The sequence below is a fragment of the Vanessa cardui genome, chromosome 5 (genome assembly GCF_905220365.1).
Source record: "Vanessa cardui chromosome 5, ilVanCard2.1, whole genome shotgun sequence".
Taxonomy (NCBI): Eukaryota; Metazoa; Arthropoda; class Insecta; order Lepidoptera; family Nymphalidae; genus Vanessa; species Vanessa cardui.
Window position 1 is genome coordinate 3,177,633 of NC_061127.1, and position 21,586 is coordinate 3,199,218.

At 30.4% G+C, this 21,586-nt stretch overlaps 1 protein-coding gene across 1 annotated transcript in view; it reads right to left on the reverse strand.

Moving 5' to 3' along the window:
- The window catches only part of LOC124530097, a 136,344-nt gene that overhangs the window by 59,535 nt on the left and 55,223 nt on the right, over positions 1-21,586 (reverse strand). Inside the window, exon 2 of the mRNA XM_047104095.1 lies at positions 6,640-6,809. Coding sequence (XP_046960051.1) covers positions 6,640-6,809 — 170 coding nt within the window. The remainder of the gene's footprint in view (positions 1-6,639; positions 6,810-21,586) is intronic.

Sequence of the window (21,586 nt, forward strand, 5' to 3'; positions counted from 1 at the left end):
GTGAACTTTTTACTTTGAAGATGTAGGTACGGAATAAGACACGATGAAATAAATTAACAACGCTTCAGAATAATTAAATGAAAAGAAATATTTCTTTAATTAAAATCCTATGAGAATTAAAGGGATGCAAAAGTAATATTATATTATACTAGCTCGTGCCCGCAACTCATAATATAAAGCAGGCTGTGTGAACTGAAAACTGAACTAAAAGCTTTTTGGAATATGAAGAAACCGGCGTGTAAACAAAAAATCATCGACGCCGTACCTATTTATATTTATAGTACATTTATTTTCAAATTCGAAGGGATAATGTTACACCACTGGAACTCTTTAAAAAGTTTTTATTCTCATTTTAATAAAACAAAAGCTATGTGTTATCCAGTATTACTACAGTACATCAATAAAAAGTGCATTCGATGAAGCCTATTCCGAGATTACCTTTAATCTCCGAACAAACAAAGAGTTAAAAAGAGAAACAGATAACAATTCTAAAAATAATATTTATGTGATCTATTGCATTGACCCTCACCCTAGTAATATTCTATCATCCAAGATCTATTGCATTGATAAATAACGCCAGTAATATTCTATCCGCAAATATGTTTAATGTAAAGAATTCGATCAGTAACAATTTTACTTTATGTAAAGATAAAAGCGTATAAAGTAGAAAGAGACAGAGATAAAGGAAAGAGAGGGTAAGGCCGCCTAGGGGCATCCTTACGTGACAATTTTTTCCAGTTCACGCTACTAACTGTAAAAGAACTCCCTTCAAATGAATATATTAAATTGCATTATAGGCGAAAAAGATGGTGGTATGGCAGAGATAACATTGTAAAACAAAAAGGAAATAGAACACGCGGGACAACATAGCGAAGTGAGAAAAGCAAATACAATTTCAGGGAAATGACGTATGTTTTATTAATACTTCGTTTTGTATCCACTTCTTTTATTTCATGCAGATGTAATGTCAAATATGATTACACTCGGTGATATATGTATTTATCTCAATTAAATCCGATCAAAATGTAAAGTAAAGTAAAGTAACAGCCTGTAAATTTACCACTGCTGGGTAAGGCCTCCTCTTTCATTAAGGAGAGTTGTTCCACCAAGCTGTTCCAATGCGGGTTGGTGGAATGCATATGTGGCAGAATTTCGATGAAATTAGACACATGCAGGTTTCCTCACGATGTTTTCCTTCACCGCCGAGCACGAGATGAATTCCGACAAATTAAGCACATATATATAGTGGTGCTTGCCTGGGTTTGAACCCGCAATCATCGGTTAAGATGCACGTGTTCTAACCAATGGACCATCGCAGCTCTTATCAAAATGTAAATCAAATTGTATTGACAATACTTATCATTTAAGGAAATTATAAATATATAAAAATATTAAAATGTTCAATGTACTTTGACGAATGATCAAGCTCTACTAATCTGTCTCCTAGTAATTATTTAATTACTACGACTTCCATGCCCAGTGCTGCTATGCGTTTATTGAATCGGTTAAAACTAAAATAATAACTTTCTACCTGTTTAAACAAATACCCTAATGTATTGAAGCCTTGAAATATTTTCTAATGTCAGACAAAAAAAACTTTATATCGATGATCCATATGAGCTATGCCCGTACTATCTTAATACAAAATCCTGGTTGCTTATAAGACCAAATAGAATGGATTTGCCTAAAATCAAATATCCAGGAATGTCTCAAATTAAAATCGTTTATAAATGACTGATATATAGACAACAGATTTCAATTCAAAATCGTTTTTTAAATCAATTTACTTTAACGAATATCATTTTTCTAAAATCGAATAGAAAAATATCAATTAATATGAGAACATCAACAAAGAGTTTTTAATTGCTACCGTATTTCAGATTATTTTAGACGAACACGATACAATGTTGAACTCAATTCTGGATGTTTGTTTCCCTTGAAATAGAAATTACAAATCCGCTCTCCCAACTCTATCAACTACACATCATAAACGTAAATAAAATACCGAAAACAAAACTACATAGAATCCCAAATATAATTATTATAGAAGTAACACACATATTTTTTTTTTCAGTTTTCTAACCTTTATCATTTATGTCACCATGTTGAATTATATATAAGATATACTTCCTATATGATCCTCATCAAGTTTGATAAAATATCATCTCCATAGGATACGGGATTTGATTTCAAAAATATTTTTTTCAGAGTATTATTTGAGGTTTGTTTCTTTTTGTATGTTCTGCACCAGCGCTAGCTGAGTGCAAATCATTCTGTCAAAGCCACGTATAATTGAAATGACACACAGAAGATTAATCAACTGAGCTGTTGAAATTAACAGAAAACGGTTAGTATTTATCATTATGGTGATTATAATAATAGATTATAACGGCTGCACTTGTAAAAGTTAATAAACACTATTTTCTCTATTTATGTCACTTGAATGATTTGGTATTCGAAAAAATAAATCATAACATTGTCTATTCCTCTCCAAATTTCAATAATATTTAAAAAAATTAAAGAACCATGATATTGTTACTTAATATTATATTTGTGAAAAATTTGGGCATTTTGGTATAAACTTTTGGTCATTAATTTTAAATAGTAGAGCAATTAAGTCACAGTCCTGGATCTCTCCGATTTTTGTAGTTTTATATAAGAAATCAGACATCAGAGTCAGAAGCAAACGTGAATGGTGCGCTGAATTCAATTCCATCAATATTGATAATCTATTTCAGCACTACCAACCACGGTAGAAGATACTGTTCTCAATATGTCTTATGATAATCTAATTACTATTGATAAAGTCAGTCATATGAAAAAATCGTCCTATACATATCTTTCGATTAAACTAAGTGAACATATTTGAGTTACATAACGTTAACTAAAAATATATGTATTGTTCCATGAAACGCCTTTCGATGCTGCAATCCACTGTTGGCAAAGTCCAAAACAGTCACTCCTGTCGAGAAAATCTATTCCAAGTTACATTGGCCATTTTACTTCGCCGCATTAATAGATAAACTCAAAACGACGTAACAGATTATAGACATACACATTCCTCATTATATTTTCCTTTCTAATATTTTTCAAGCTGCAAATACAAACTTGGTATCTCAGTAATGTTTGTGTGAAATTGATGATTAAAAGCAATCCTCTTTACCTATTTGTGAAGCCTTCAGTATCATACTATTTCACATTATTCGTTGGATGTAAAACTGGCTCCAAAATATTGATTAACTCAGTTTCCAATAATCCTATCACCTTTGCAGTTTGCTGGCACAGCGCCAATGTTTGCTAAATAACCTAATCCAGTTTTAACTGGTTACTAGTTTTTACACAAAGTGGTTGACATTTAAAATTTAATATCCTTACGGGATAGCCGTTGTTACCATTACTGTACATAATCAAGGCTTGCGTAACACTACTACGGAATCCCAAAAGCTATTTCATCAGAAAGTAATTCCTTTTCTTGTCTCCATTTCGTTTTAGTAAGCTGTTATTCCGTATAGTGGCATTAAAACATTCATGTCAAATTTTAACGATGCAATATATGCTGTAGTAATACAATTGTATTATAATGTTTTTATTAAAGTATCATAAGATTGTTTTATTGATACTAATATTACTTGATATTTTGATAATTATATAGAAACTGAAATTCGAGGCGCAGCAACACCTATCCGAATAAAGCTGTAAATTTGTCTGGAATATATCAAGTTTATCTTAAACAAAAATCAGGGAACTGTTAATTGCGGTAAAGGTGAACATTTTAATGAAACTTGTATGTGTCAAAATAAAAACAAAAATATATAACATGTCTGATAAATGAGATATGAATATTAAGACAATTTTTTTTTTTGTATTTATTGTTGTTCAATTTTCTCTCTCTCTCTCATCTCAAATCTCAAGGGAGAAAAGTTGCAGAGCATAATAATATGCTCTGGTTATATATTGTACAAGAGTAAAGACATGGCTATTGAAATAACCCCAATTTTAAAATCTACTTATGTATGAGACAAATAAAATACGACTAGAAATATTTAAGTCGCAAGACCGACAGTTTTACGTATTAACATGTTCATACCGCTACTGTGATACTAATATGTAAACTAATATTTCGGAAGAAAAGGCGACCTAATCTCAGCTTATAATCCAGTTACACAGAACTAATAGTTCTTATAGAATACACCACATTCTGAAATTATTTTGTATAACAAATTATTTAATTAATTGCAGTAAAGTATTTATTTTTTGACAGTCGGAGAAAAAGGGTCATCACGACGAATTTTATATTTGTATAGAATTTTTTTTTAGAAACGAATTTTCCACTGCATTAGTCTAAGGAAATCTGGTGTAATAACTCTGTAGTTGCGTAATTTTGTCAAAATCTTTACCTTTTTACACTACATAGGTAGGCAGAGCGATATAAGTATGCAACCCCTACTGTCCATAGATATTGGCGCCATACAATACTTTTCCATTGCTTTCGTTATCAATGCGCCACCAATCTTGAGAACCGCGATGTTATGTCCATTGTGCCAGTTTTTACATTGGCTCACTCCACGACACAAACATAGTTAGTACTAGTTGTAGCCCAGGGCTTCGATCGTATTAGGTGATTGGTTGTCAGGTGACAGTCAAAAAGTAGCCTTTGTTGGATATTTGCTTCATACCAAATTGCATCAAATTCGGTCCATTCACTTCTACTTTCTACATTAGTACAGTTGAGCTGAGATGGCCCAGTGGTTAGAACGCGTGCATCTTAACCGATGATTGCGGGTTCAAACCCAGGCAAGCACCACTATATATATGTGCTTAATTTGTGATTATGATTCATCTCGTGATCGGCGGTGAAAGAAAACATCGTGCGGAAACCTGCATGTGACTAATTTCATTCAAATTCTGCCACATGTGCAATCCACCAACCCGCATTGGAACAGCGTGGTGGAATATGTTTCAAGCCCTCTCCTTAATGGAAGAGGAGGCCTTATCCCAGCAGTGGGAAATTTACAGGCTGTTACTTTACTTTTTACTTTACATTAGTATAGATTGTTGTTTTGCGAAAGAATATCTGATGAGTGGGTGGTGCCTACCCAGTCCGGTCAAGTACGAAGTACGAAGTAGTAAACAGTTAGGAATATTTAATAAACTCATTCAACTCAAACTATCCTTGAAATCCGTTTATAGATTTGACAATGTTTGATTAACAACATTTCCCGAAATAGCTTATTGCAGTAACTGAACAATTCCGTGCCACAAGTTCAATAAATTAGGTAAACAGTTTCGAACCTAACTTGGATGCTGGAGTTTAGTATCTAGACCGATGCTAGCAAACGTTACCTGGAAATTGGATTAGCGATGGACTTCGCTTTTAAAATCTAGACTCGAGTCCGTAATTCTTGTTGTTAAGAGAAAAAGAATGTTCGTGTTCAACAAAGAACACTTCCTATATTTATTGTATTGGATTATTTCAACAAACAACAACAACAGCCTATAAATTTCCCACTGCTGGGCTAAGGCGTCCTCTCCCTTTGAGGTTCTCCTCAGAGGGATCGGAGTTTTGAACATCATCCACCACGCTTTTCAAATACGGGTTGGCGGAATACACGTGTGACAGAATTTATATTATATTTGACACACGCAAGTTTCCTCAGGATGTTTTCCTTCACCGCCAAGGACAAAATGATTTATAAACACAAATTAAGCACATGAATATTCAGCAGTGTTTGCCTGGATTTGAACGCGCAATTATCGGTTATGATGCACGCATTCTAACCGCTGGGCCATCTCGCCTCGGATCATTTCGTCCGCAAGAAAATGGAATATTATTAACGTTTCAGATATGCTGTGCATATGACGAATAAAATAAATACATTTCATTTAAGGAAACTACAAAAAGTATAGCAAACGTTCGCTGCATAAAAAATCTTTAGCTATTAGGTACTATATTTGTGAGACTAGAGAACTTTTGCTCATTAATTAAAAAAATATTCATACTGACTGTAATTCAAGTTATTATTTTTATTTACCCACATACCCTTTAAATAAACCTAGATAATATATTTATTAGAAAAAGTATGAAAGATTAAATACAAAACAATTCAGTTCAGCCTTTTTCTCAGCTATTAGTCAATAATTTTCAGCAAGCAAAGTAAAGCAAGTAATTTTAAACATATAACATTCAAAATCAATGATGATTATGTTCTCATTTCGACTACTGGGCAAACAATAGTAAATAAATAAAATATTATCCTTATTGATTGGACTTCACTAAATCTTATTAAAACTGTTTTTACAAATCTTATTAGTTACTAGCTGTGTCGACTTCGTGAGCGTTTGAATTTAAGAAAGAAAGTTGTTATTGTAGCCTTAGTGCACTCCTTATTACATCAGCTATCTGCCAATGTAAGTTCTATCAAAATAGGTCCAGCGATCAGCGACCTATGGAATGCCATAGAGCAGCCGGAACAAACTGACAAACAGAGAGACTCACAAAAATTAATAAAATGATATTTTGGTATATGTGCCGTGTTTAATAAAAACTAAAAGCTGTTATATAAATATTACAAAATGACACTCCAATTTTATAATATGTAGGTATAGGAAATAATAGGAATTAGGAAATATTATACTCACTTCTTGTGGTGTGTATCTGAAGATCTCGTGTGTGCCCCTGTACCACTTGACGGAGTGAAGTGGGGGATCGAGTGGTTGTTTCGCGTAATGACAACGCAACTCCGCTTCTATCCTCGGGTCCGCCCAACGTGGAACGTCCAGAAACGTTATTGTATGGCATACACTGCGAGCTGCAAAGAAGATATATCGACAATTAGTAATCGTGCTAATAATGTCAAGAGGTAAGTTTGTTTTTTTTTTCACAAATATCTGATATGTCTTATGTATACTACTTGTTAGATAATTAAATAATGAAGTATTAAAGTGATCCATAATATCCGTTAATTTGCAAAAATATTTAGGAACAGAACTAGAGAAATTATCTATTTAAAAAAAATAACAAAATTATCAAATCAACGGACTAAACAATACCAACACCATGAAACAGTTTATACAAAAAACTTACTGCAATTAATATTTTACAGACCGTCTTACGTCAATATTCAAATGATACTTCAAATAGCGGTTCTCTTGATAAACATTTTTAAAGCGTTCAGAAATTCTGAATAGTTTGAAAGTAAAATCTATAGCCTTAGTTTAATTCCAGAGCACACCAACTATGGCTAATTATATAAAATATAAAGTTTCGTCAGGTTTTCTATGATATCTCTAGAGTAATATAAAAAGAAAACCTCATCTAGTCTTGCAAGTTCCGAGCTAACTTCTGTAGGATGTAAAACTCGCTGACTTCAGACATGATTCTATTTTCCAGACTTTCTACCTTGCAAGTTTAAAATTTTATCTCTTGTAAACACGAATTGAAATTTTAGTTCGAGTTTGAAACTGTTGAAGGAAACTAACAAATGATTTTACTCGAAAATTGATTTGGTCTATAGTTTAGTTTGGATATACTTACATAAGTTTAGTATTTTAAATTATAAAAAAATGTTTTAAGACGTTTAAACGTTACTCAATAACATACATACATGTTTCATTCATATTGCACATTACGTACTTTCAATGTGATAATGGACAGAAAGATTTATCTTATTGTAGCCTGATTGAACACACAATAATTGCTACTAGGAATATATCCTATATAACATAGATTGTATTATATTATAACATAGATTGATTTTTTTTAACATGCTGTAATAGCTAATTTGGACAACGTCATATGATGATATGTATATAGTTTTGCATTATAAGTAAAGAAAATATTTGATCTTAAAGATATAGATTTCAATTCAACACACATATATCAATGATTAAAAATGATTACCCAAAACTTCACTCCTATGAATTTTCGAGAGAAAAATTAGATAGTATCACCTTATCGCAACTTATAAACTATTTACTATGAAATAAATACGTGAAAGATAATCTACCGATCATAACTTCGAATTGATAATATTAGCAGAGATTATGAGATAATATAAGAATATCACACGATCCTTTGTAAATAAAATTGTACATTCTAGAAGTTTATCTTATAATCTTCGTATCTGATAACAAAGGAGATGAAATAGCGGCCATTTGGAATTGAATAAGAGACATTAGACCTGACCTATTTATCTTGGACTAAAATTGTTTGCTTGAGGCTGAGATAAAGATATCAATCTATTATGCCAACAGTTTAGATTGGATATAAAAAAAAATATGGCCAATTATATCCTCATATTTTATTTTAGCTTTTGTATTAGTGATTTTGATTACTTTATTTGCTGTCGTCAAAGCTATTGTGTTTCAAAAATGTACTTCTTTTGGTCTTAATAATTAACATTACACAACGTTATATATAAGGTTATGTCTTATCCTTTATTGAGTTCTTTTAGAATCTCTGCGTAGTTTTGTAAGAATAAATCAAGTGAATCCCGATATTGCGATGGACTAACGTTTCTTTCTAATATTCAACAAAGAACTTGCTGCTTTGTTCATTTATCTCATAATTCTCTGTAAGTACTATAATCTTACTATATTCCCGACTATTATCTTAAAGATTAGTGCCAATGGTCTCAAAGACAATTATTGGAATATTAAGAGGTTTTTATGTTAGACTTATTTCGTTTCTTAATACTGATTCTGATATTAACTGCTCGTTGTCAAAAGAAGTATTACATAAAATATACTATGTCAACAATTTAGATATTAATTAGTCTCAATAGTGACGCGCAACTGATATCATTGTCTTTGATTTTGTTTACGATACACGTTTTTTAATTGAACAGTAAAATAAGTATAAATCAATAACTTTTTTTATGTAATATGTTAACATCACGTAAAATTTCTTATTTATTATCCTTATAAAATTCCTAGCATCTCCTTAATAAAAATGTATATATTAGAAGCTGAATAATAAAGTCAACAATCAATATTAATATTAAAAAGAAAGCACAAGTATTATTATAAAAGACTAATAACAGTATTACTGTTATTACACTTTTATGCGTATATTTTAAGTAACATTTATATTAAGGCGAAGTAAATCCTTATTTATTCGGAGCCCCCAAAAACACAGAAACAAGTTTAGGTTGGAAGAAAAGTCAGTGAATTCGGGAAGAAGTGTTTTTTCATAGGAATCCTGCCATGAAACTATTTTAGAATTAAATAATGATAATAAAATAGGAATGTATAACAGGAGAACTTAACCATTACTGATCTGCATCTTAAATGGTGCCTTTCCGCTTATAGTAAATTATATATAAACTGTACCCGCATTAAAGTAAATCTAAGATCAAAGGAATCTGGAAACTGTTCTACTATGCTTTGATGTTTGATGACAAGTACAGGCTTGTAATATGTAAATTATCCAATAGATTTAAAGACAGCTAGCTTTCTAGAAGTTGTATTGATGTGTAGTGTAACGCATCTCGATAAAATGATAAATTATTAAGAACTTGATACTGACATTACACATATACATCTGTGCATCTAATAAAAGCAATTTGTTATAATTATACTAATAAGAATTGAAGTAAAAGAACAGAATAAATATAACACGTCGGTTTTCGAAATGCAAAAATTTCGACCAATTATTTAATGAAACATCAAATAGAAAAGTCTGATTCTAATAAAATGTGAATTCAATCAAAATCAGTCAATCAGTTAACTTTCAATATAATGTGACAAAAAATATTTGGATCACATATGTATGTATTAACAAATTGGATACAATTGCTCGTAGAAGTAAAGTAATGTCAAATTTATTTGCTGATAATTATCTCTCGATTCGATTTTGTTCCTTGAAAGAACGACAAAGGTCGTGTAGACGATAGTACTCGTGATTTTATCACAACTTTCTTAAACATTAACGTCCTTTAGTAAATGACATGTTTGAAACTCTGAATGCGAAATAATCCCAACTTGATATGGCCTAAAATTTATAAAAGTAACGCAAAGGAAAAGAACAAATAAAACTGAAAAATACTGATATTACTCCCTGATAAATTATATCATTTATCATGTGACGAAAAGTTGAAGTACTTTGATATATTATAGTCATTATATCAGCGTAGAAACTTTTTAAGACTTATGTGTATTTTTAAAAACGTTATTAATAACTTGGAGAAACAGAGCATCCATCTTTCTTGTCCCAATTGTACTGTAACATTATCTACAATTAAAAATGAGTTTATATACAGCAACGACATAATTAATTTCGGTAAAAATCAATTCTTGTATAGGCATTTGAGATAAAATGTACGTTTTCCTATAAATTTAACTTCGATAATTTTTAAGGAAATTTCTCATTTGGTAATAAAAAATAGCAAGATATTTAATTATATTTAAACATTTTATAAGATAAATTTTGAATTTTTAAATATACATCATTAAAAGGTTCTATGTTCCTTTAATTATCTAATGCGTTCTATTTATATTTTAATTATAATTATTACAAAAATTAAATAAGTTTCGTTTTAATCATAATCATTTGCACGTATTAATCGAGTTAATAAACCTTCCTTAAATAAATAAACATGAAGTTTAATTACAATCTAAATTACTGACATGGACACGGGTCATGGGTTGTGGGGTACTAATTATAAAATTCAAACTTTACTGAATCGGGAATTCTAATTTCCTTTATCATATTTACAGAGACTGAAGTATGTTGCTTGTCAAGCATCGCTTATTCTATATATGTATAATAGCGTGCGTTTCTGAACACACCACAAACAATTGAAGCAATTGAAACTATTGTCCAGAGAGAACGACTTTTGAGATCTGCAAAAGATTACTGGAGAAAATTGAAGGAAAAAATTAAAGTTATTAATTTTGACTAATATAAATAGTATAAAAGTTATGTTTGAGGTGTATACTAAAAACTCTAAGCAAACATTCAAATTCCCTTGAACCTTCAAAACTATGCCAGTCATTACATTGTGTTACGTCATAAATTTCCGAAATATCAAAAAGTCCACAACTGTGAAAGCGATCTCTTTTGTTTGATTATATGTTTCTTTATTACTTGATGAAGAGTACAATATATAATGAAGTGATAATTATTATTATTAGTTAACATCAAAATTAGAGTGAAGAAAATTGTTCGTCCAACGACAGCAGTGACGCTTTAACGGTGAATATAAAGTTTTAATAGATGCTAAAATTATATTTTGTATGAAATATTTCACTTAAACTTTCGGTGTACCGAAAATGTTTTGAGAAATAGTTTTAACTAAAATATATTTGACAAGTATATATTAAAGTTATAAATGTTTTGAAATATGACTCTTCTAAAAATTACCAAGTTTTTTTTCGTAAATCTTTTCATTCTTAAGAAATGTAAAAAAAGTCCTCAGAAATCTTGACTTTTTCTGTAAAGATATTGTCGATCTATTGCTCGAGCTCAATAGTTAATAATATTAGTAAAAATACTTTTTACTAGGTATATATTATAAAAGTTTGATTTGACACAGATTGATTAATTACTAAGAAAAAAAATTGCTCTTCGAGTATTACGAGCTTTTGTTTGTGTTCTCCGGCTACATACAAGTTCCTGATAAGATTGTTCCAATTCTATGGATACGATAAATAAATTTTATAAAGAGATAAATAATAAATTATAATAAAAGGTATATATAAAATAGACTTGCGGAGATATGAACACAAATATTGTTACAAAAAAAAATTTTGATAACGTTTTTTTAAAAAATACGTGGTTTTTAAATATTTTCGTTACAAAATACGACAGAAATCCACAAACTATTCAACAAGAATCAACGAAACACGGAACTTGTGTTTTTATGAAAGCTTTATATGGATATTATTCTCTTCAGTGTATAAATAATTTTGCTTCTATTTTCCCCCATTCTGCATAACTCAGATTTGAGATACGAATTATTGTGTCACAATGCGCAGATTTTCATAAATTACCATAGCCAAGAGTTATTATATACCCAAGAGTATCGCTTAGAAATGGTATACATTTTTATACTACACAATTTTTATTACTAGACATTATAAAACAAAGTTCTCGCTTCAAGCAATTTATTCCTTTTTCGAATATTAAAAATATATCGACAATATTTTAATATCGGAATTTTGACATTTGTCACATTGTTTTTTTTTTTTTTTTTGTTTTTGGGAGTACGTGATGTTTCCTTTTATTTGTTATAGACACAGAAATATGGAGAATCTAATATTATAGTCGTACTTCCGTTACAGATAATACAGTGTAATATAAAATATTCTAGACAGTCAATTTTGCCAAGATTGCGGACAAGCACCGACGAATTTTCATCTTATTTCGTGTAAACATCGATCAAGATCACACAGCGGCGCTTAGAAATACATCATAATGAAACTTGTATATCTCGGATATATTTTTTAAGATGTGGTTCAGTAGATCCAGAATTTAAGGGTAGGTAGGTTTTACATAAAGGACAACATACTTTATGACAATACTTTTTTAGTTTAGACAAAGTACCACTCACTTACACATAAACACATCTCAGAAACTATAACGCCCAAACTATAACTTGAAATTTAGCAGGTAGATTCCTTGTATGGTGTAGATATCCACTATGAACAGATATTACTCAGCTCCAACCCTAAGGGACAAAAATGAATTTTGGAAATTTGTTTCATAAATTTCGCAAGGGTAAAACCGCAGGTCCCAGTACTAAATAGAATTATTGCATTATTGGAATAGGAGTTGATTCTTGTGCCAATGCTGCAATTCTTTTATTATCGTGATATCATAACTGTGAATAAATAAATGTTTTCATTATGCTTATTATTCGTAATTTATAATTGTGTTAAAGTAGTTTTAAGTGACATTTGTTTATTAAATAAATTTAATACGAATTACGTTTATTTATTTATTTATAGTTATGAATGTTTAAAATAGTTGTGTTTAAAAATAGTTTTTATTATTATGTCTTAAAAAAAAGTTTGTATTATATGTCAATTTTTATTTTGAATTATTTTTTAAATGGAATTACTAGATTTTTCGTGCTGATTTTTGTTTTTCTACAATGGATTCACCAATGAATGTTGTATGCAGTAAATAAAACGAGTTTTTAAAAAGAGCATGGAATCTTTAATTTATATACATAGTGTGAACAGAAAAATAGTGCAGTGTTGAACATTAATAGTTATTAATATATTTTAACTAATTATTAAATCTTCAATCTAATTGGTTTTTAAAATTAAACTCAATTTAAAGGTATATCAGATTCGACAAACCGACAGACGTATGACATTTCCAAATCGATCCGACAAACCGACAGACGTATGACATTTCCAAATCTTACAATTCTATATCTGTGTATATTACAAAGCGTTTCGCGATGCAATTTAGTTTTTATGAGACTTTTATACGAGCTTTGTATACGAAATTATATTTATAGTACAAGGTAAAATTTACGAAAATTAAATGCACTTTAACATTTTAATTAAGCATACTATATATTAACTTAAACTGTCATTTATATAAATACGTATTGACCTGAAATGGCTAACAGGGACACATACATAACAGTAAAGAAGAATACAATAATCTTATGTCTTATAAAAAATGTGCATGTATGTATGGTTATTACACACATATACATATTCTTATTTACAAACGAAAGGCTTTCATAAGCTGTTCATATTTTTTAATTGTAGAATAGAGCATTCAGAAAGATAACAAGATCATTTCTAATGTCTTAAAACACGTGAACCGTTTTTAACAATGACATAAAACAGAGTTATTATGTTTTGTCTATATGTAATTGCACTGGCTTACTAAATTTTTAAGATTGTTTGTATGTTGTATGTATGTAACATAATTGCCACTAATTGTGTCAAAATTGCAGTGTAAGTATATAGTCTAAGTTTATTTTATCGTACTCCATGACTTATTATAATTTCAAATAAACTGTATGAGATACAAATCTTTTTAACTAATTGTATTTATAAAAACATGCCACTTAATTATAATAAAACGTCTTATTAATTGAGTTAATTCATGCCATTTCCAATTTCCTTTGTTCTGAGTACGTACCATTTAACATACTACGTCACGCACTTCATTTCCCCGTTATTTTTTCACGCGATTTCTTTCATAACCACTGTATTAATATTTATGACGTCACAAAATGGAGGTTAAAAGAGCCTTTAAACTTTGTTCGAAAAGGCGTGCACTAAAAGCTTTCACGTTTCGACCAAGTTTATTTATTGTAAAAACGTCTGATTTATTTCGGAAGTAAAATATTCATCGGTATGAAAAGCAAATATTTTTTTACATCAGCTTCGAATATTATTTGAAGGATAAAAGTGAAAATAACGATTTTTATGTGTAAAAAAATATTCAATTTAGTTTAAATTTAAAAAATATAATACCAATCCAGCTTACATAAAACATTGTCACCTAACACAAGCACAAACACATGCATACTATGTCCTAATATATGGATGTGTGCCCTCAAAAAATTGATGAACGGTAGCATAAAGGATAGATGTTTGACAATAGGCACTGCTGTCTTTTAATAAAATATAAAATGATATATTAGGTATAACACACTCATAAACGGCATCAAAGTTATTTTCGATAAGTATGCAACCTCATTAGTTTAATCATGTATAAAAAGGAACACTGAAGTCAAAGATATTATTGTAGACGTTGTATTTTCTCATTATAAAAAAGTCAGTAAAATCAAACATAATTTTAATGGGCTATTAATGTAATGTGTAATGGGTAAGAAAGCCAAATATATCAAAAAACGAGATAATATAATTTTAAAGTTAAAAAATCTCGAATAACTGATCAACAAATGTTTACATGTCATCATTAGACTATCTCAAAATTTGTTTCATTTATCCGACCAAAAATGACTACGAATTTGTAACGTATTTATTGTTAGCTCTTTTTAATTAACTCATATTCGTTTCAGTTTGCTTACAACTGGATATTTCGACCATATAATAAAGGTATAAGGAGTTACCACCAAGAGGAAGACTCTTATATTTAACAAGATTATAAAATGCACTTAAAATTGTTATCAAACAGGTCACTGGAAGAATACTTAAAAGTACATAAAGGCTTTAAATGTTGCACTACTGGGCTTAGAGCTTCTCTCCCTTTGTAGGAAAATTAGTATTTATTATGTGGTATACAGTATGGACTAGTATTTTATATGGTACGTGATTGTTTCCTAACGATATTTCCTTGAACCCAACGTAGCAATCGTCGTTCACTTCAAGTTTTCTGGGCTGTCTCGATTCAAAAAATTCAAACAAACATTTATTCATTAAGCGAGTAGTCGAATGTTCAGGCATAATTACCTTCCAATTATAAATTCATGATATTCAGAGCGGCATTAGTTAAAATTTCAAGGAACTCCCGTTTTGAGTAAATTATTTTGCAAATGTATTCCGACCTGCGACGATCTGTATCATCTAGCGTGACAAGGACAGCGGCTAAATTGAAGTGAGAAAGAATTATCGTGTTAAAATTTTAGAGGAAGGTTTGTTTTGTATATTTCATAACATACTTATTGTTTGTTTTTTTTTTATCAATACATAAATAAAAGAAATGAATTATTATCTTAGTCACGGTGGCCCTTATCAAATGAGAAAGAAAGGAACGCAAAAACGTATACTAATTGAAAAATGAATTAAAAAAATCCCTAAACCTCGATTCTTAAAAGCACAACTTTGGTGCTTAAGCTCATCTTCCATACCACAAACCGATAATGTTTTAATCTGCGCGCTAATGCAAGTGCACTCTCGTAGTCCAATAAGAAGACAATCTGACACGATCGAATAATTGAGGGGTAGGACGACTTTACGTGCTTGCCGAAGTATGTCACTGATCACATCTCATAAGTTTCAAGTTGCTACAAGACGTACACGAACGGAGAGTTTGAACCCAGGGCCTCAAGATCAGCATCAGTATTGAGATAATTGTTACAAAATCATTCAAACAATTTTAATGCTGAAACAACAGTAGTCAAAAAAATTTGATAAAGTTTATTAAAGTTGTTATGTAAATGTAAATTGGCCCGGTCTAAATCCTCATTACCTTTGGGTATTTGGAGCTTACTCCACTACGCTGCTCCAATGTAGAATGAGTAATACACGTGTGACAGGATTTTATAGAAATTAGACACATGTTGGTTTCCCCACGCTTTTATCGCCAATCAAGGGCAAATTGATCACAAGAAAAGTTGACCTTGCTTGGGTTTAAAGTTGCAATCCTCTGGCAAAAATCACAAAGCCATCTCGGCTCGCGATAGCATCTACGAGGATCATATCCAATTTATATTTAAGAAAGTTACGAAAACAATTAAATTAAGGCGTTATTTCGGGACTGACATTTTCTTAATAAGAACAAGTCGTCTTGGCCGGCTTTTTAATTAAAAAATATTTCCCTCGGTTTTATTTTTCGATCGTTCTTACACATAAATCTTGAATAAGCCCGTATTTGACTATCGCGTCCCCGTCTATTTTGAGACGGGCCCGGATATGATGTCATAGTTTGCAATTTCAAATACCTGACTCAATTTCGAATTTTCGAAAACTTAATTCAAACTTTCAGTTCATAATATATAGTCGTATGCATTTTTCGCGACCCTTCAAATTTGAGACGCTTACCTAATAATTATTTAAAAATACGTTTCGATTTCGCTTAGTTTTTTCGCTTCAACAGTCAAATTTACAAAGGGGTGAAACTACAATCACAATCACATATTTTGCTTTTAAAATAAAATGATATAATAAATACCTTTGAACGCACTGCTGCTTCTTAGTTTACATATATTGACTTAGTTGTTTGTTTGTTCTGTTTTACAAGAATAAGTCTTATTTATTTATAAATATTGCTTTATAGCTCACAATATCGATGTGTGATCATCGCGTGGCATTAGTTAAGTTACAGCCTCACTCGCGATCCAGCGAGTTAATAGGAAATATGACTGACTTCGCACGCTGTTAATCAATCAAGTGTGACTGCGGCTGATTACAAGCCGTCAAAACATTTTTCCTGACGTTTCGCGTCTGTTACATAAGTATCTAGTTTACTAATAAATATTAGTTTACTATGCGAAAATATTATTCGAGTATTACATAATTTCATATGTTTATATCGACATATCCAGAGCACAAAAGTACGCTACTGATCTATATATAGTAATTGTATGCATTAATACTTTTTAATAAACAACCATCCACAAAATTAAATCGATTGAATGCGTGATATCGAATGATTTTATTTTATTCATGTAAATAAAACTAAAATTCATATGTAAGTGACATTCCATTATCAATTCATTTATATTCCATCAAAATATGTCCCTTTATCGGAAGGCTCACGATGAATACAAGCGGCATTGTATTGAAAATCTCATTTCTTGTACGAGTTTGTGATTATAAATTGGGTCCTATTTTTATCGATATCGATATTTTTGCTAGCATTCAAATGTAAATGATAAAAGCTCAATATAGAGCGATAAATGAAAATAACGAAGGTTGTTTTTTTTTTTAATATATATAACGAATCGTGGGTGATAATAGTCGAGCATTGCTGTACATTTTATTTTTGTTACGGGACATTTTATTTAAATTCGATTTTTGAAATCGAACACTAATAATATTGGCTTATAGGACGTCTGTTAAAAAAGGTTTTATTATTATTTATTTACACCTTTTTATTAAATTTACCGACGAGCTATTACGGCTTAAACTAACATTTACTTTCATCTAAATAAATATTTTAACGTGATATTATAAATAACACAATTATTTATTAAATCAAATTATATTTGTAACATATATCAGTATTGACAATTATCTGTGGTGACGTGATAATGAAGTACAAACTACAATGTAATGTTTGCGAAAATTTATTAAGTGAAACGAATAAAGTAATTAATTAATAAAGCAATTATGAAATCAGCTATTAATAATTGTTTATTTTTTCCGATTATATTATCCGTTTATCATTTAAATGATACATTTTTATTGTTGCACTGCTTAACAACTGCATAGAAGGCAGATAAATAGATACAGAGGAAGGGGACGTTAGTACCACCAATGCTAGACATTTTTTATTAAATGGCAATAAATATTATTTCTGTGATCCGGTTTAAAGGCACTGTTTCTTAACAATAAGCACAAGAATATAACATCTTAGATCCCAAAGTACCCAAATGGTATATGGTAATATTTACAATCATCTCATCAGCATCATCATCTAGATACTACTTACCATCAGGTGTCCTATATCCGTCTATCATTTTGAAACAGCTGTAAAATAATATTCATGGATAAAGACGGTCAACAACAACAGCCTGTAAATTCCCACTGCTCGGCTAAAGGCCCCCTCTGCCTTTGAGGAGAAGGTTTGAAACATATTCCAACACGCTGTTCCAATGCGGGTTGGTGGAATACACATGTGGCAGAATTTTTATGAAGTTTGTCACCTGCAGGTTTCCTCACGATGTTTTCCTTCACCGCTGACCACGAGATGAATAATAAAGACAAATTAAGCTCATGAATCGGTGCTTGCCTGGGTTTGAACCCGCAATCATCGTTTAAGATGCACGCGTTCTAACCACTGGGCCATCTTGATCCACCATAAAGACGGTCAATTTTTATTAATATTTATCTCCAATACGAGCTCGTAAGCATACATTGCTCCCAGTGTAGTTTCACAAAATCATGGATTTACAGATATCGTATGGTTTATACCTATTGCCTCACGATGTTCACTGATCATTAGATGAATTGTACACACGAATGCTCTCAGGAGTATACAACTCAGTGACGTTCGAACGGATTGGATCAGTGGTCTTCGATTTGAATTCATAAATCGAAGGAAACCAAATGAAACCAACTTTATTCAAATAAGTACAACACTACACTATTATTAAGTACATAACAACTATTTTGAATTATTATTCCAGTGAAAGTATTAACTTATTATTATTATAACTATGAATAACCTATAGAGTTATAAATTGAATCATGTACATTTTAACACAACTCCAAAGATAAAAGATTATGAATAAAATTGTATTACTCGAAACATATTATTATTTAAGTGTAGTTGTTCTATACTGCGCATCACCTTATAGACTAGCTCATGTCCATAAAATAGATGGGTCTGGAATATGTAAGGTCATAAATTAGTGTAATAGACTATTACACTAATTTAATATAGCTAAATAAAATGGTAGTATTATTTTATGAAAAACCAATGACTCTATAACGATTTATACATATATAATGTTATATACACGATAAAATATATTTACAAATCTTGCTCGAAATTTAACTAAAAGTTATTAATAACTTATATTACGATGATAACATTCATAATTAATTTTATATTGAATATTATATTTTATTTATTAAATAACTACTCTTCAATATTAACTAAAAATACACCGTAATGTAATAACTGTTAAAAGTGTATGATTGTTTTAATAAAATTAATTTACTCCAATTTATTAATATTATATATTATTATTATAATATATTAATATTATATTCTTTTTTTTATGTGTGCGTGAGTCAATTATATTTTATTTTATTTATAGAACAAATTTAAAATAAGAATCATAAATTCGAAACAAGGCTAATTGGTTCCGTTCATCATATAGCCATTAAAAATTTCAGCTTAAAATATTCTGTCTAATATGGAATTGGAAAGCGTAGGTAATAAAATCATAAAAGATATACAGACTTTACGATGTCAAAAATATAAACACGCCGTGAATCGTATTTCAAGAGACCTAAAAATATCATCTCCGAAATAACGAACTGACAGACCATTATGAGAAAAATGTACCGTCACCATACTCATATGCTGGGTGATGAAACAATAAATCACGTGAGGCTGCCTATCAATTCAACGCGATATTTTATGACAACGATCGGCTGCAATATTTCGAAGCGTTTGAAACATGATGGTCGTTTATACGAAAATATACTGAATTTTTGACTTTAACAGTTATGTTTATTATGATCTAAAAAATGTATCGTGTCACAAAAGTGTTATGCTATCTGTACAATAAATTATATAAAATAATACAATTGGAGTGTCTGTCTGTAATATTGAAATAACTGTTTTTTTTTAATGCATAATATGTATTTTTACAAATTTTGCCTGTCTGTCTTGTTGTTAAGGTTAATCTCGGGAATAGTTGAACCAATTTTTAAGGAACTTTGAATAGCAGATAACTTATATAATAAGAATTGAAAACGCAGCTAGTGTAATATAAAACCGTAAAGCGGCTATATTCGAGGTAGTGTAAAGATTCATTACATGCAAATATATAATTATCGGATTGGCGAGTAGACGTAGAGAGTTCTGCGGCATTCGCGGTCAAAAAAATTACATTATGTACCGATGTTGATACGGCTCGCTTAGTATATTTCAGTTACTTTCATAGTATAATGTCATACGGTATTGTGCTGTGGGGCAATGCAGCCGCTATCCATACTATATTTGGGCTACAGAAGAGGGCTATTCGCGCAAGATATAACCTAGGAGCTAAAGAATCGTCAAGGAACACATTTAAAGAAATCAAGATATTGACTGTTGCTTCTCAATATATATTCTCTAATGTTATGTATGTACGAAAAAATATTAATGATTTCATGAGAAAATGTGATACTCATAACATTGGTACAAGGAACAAAGACAAACTTGTTACTCCTGTTACTCGACTGCGTAGAGTCAGTAACTCCTTTGTGGGGCAATGTATACGGTTTTACAACAGGATCCCAGAAAGCATTCAAAATGCCTCTGTTGCCAAATTTAAAAAAAATATTAAGGAACGCTTGTGTGCAAAAGGTTATTATACAATTAATGAGTTTATGATCGATAGCACACCTTGGGATTGAAACGATCGCCTCCTGGCTATTTCATCTCATATTAAATTGTTTATTTATATAATACATAAGACAAACAAAAAAAAAAACCCGCTGAGTTTCTTTCACCGGTTCTTCTCAGGTCAGGGTGTTTTCTTTCCGAACCGGTGGTAGTGTTTCAATTAACCATCTATCCATCATATTGAATAAAGTTATTTGAGTTTGAGTTTAAGTTTATCATCATGATCATCATCAAAAAGAAATCAAAGCAAAATATATTTTAGTTTGTAAGCATTTTCAATCTTAATTTAAGGTAACTGTAGTATATGTAAGGCCACGGGTTCGGAATGTAGATTCTACAGAGAAAAACTGGTTAGAAATTCTGTAGTTATTATTCCAAGATGTAATACGAGATTACGCCTGTTATCTACTAATATTATCTAATAATAATTTATCTGAAAATCCACAAGTCTAATACTTTGACGCTTTTTTACCATTTTTAATTGGTGTGAAAAATGCTTTATTTGTTAACGTTTATTCAACAAACGTTTTGAATTTATGAATCGGCAAAGTTAAAAATATCTCCGGAATTTTATTATAGAAACGAATACCTTACCCCGAAAAGGATTTATTGACTTTGCGGAGTTGGAATATTGGCTTTATAAGC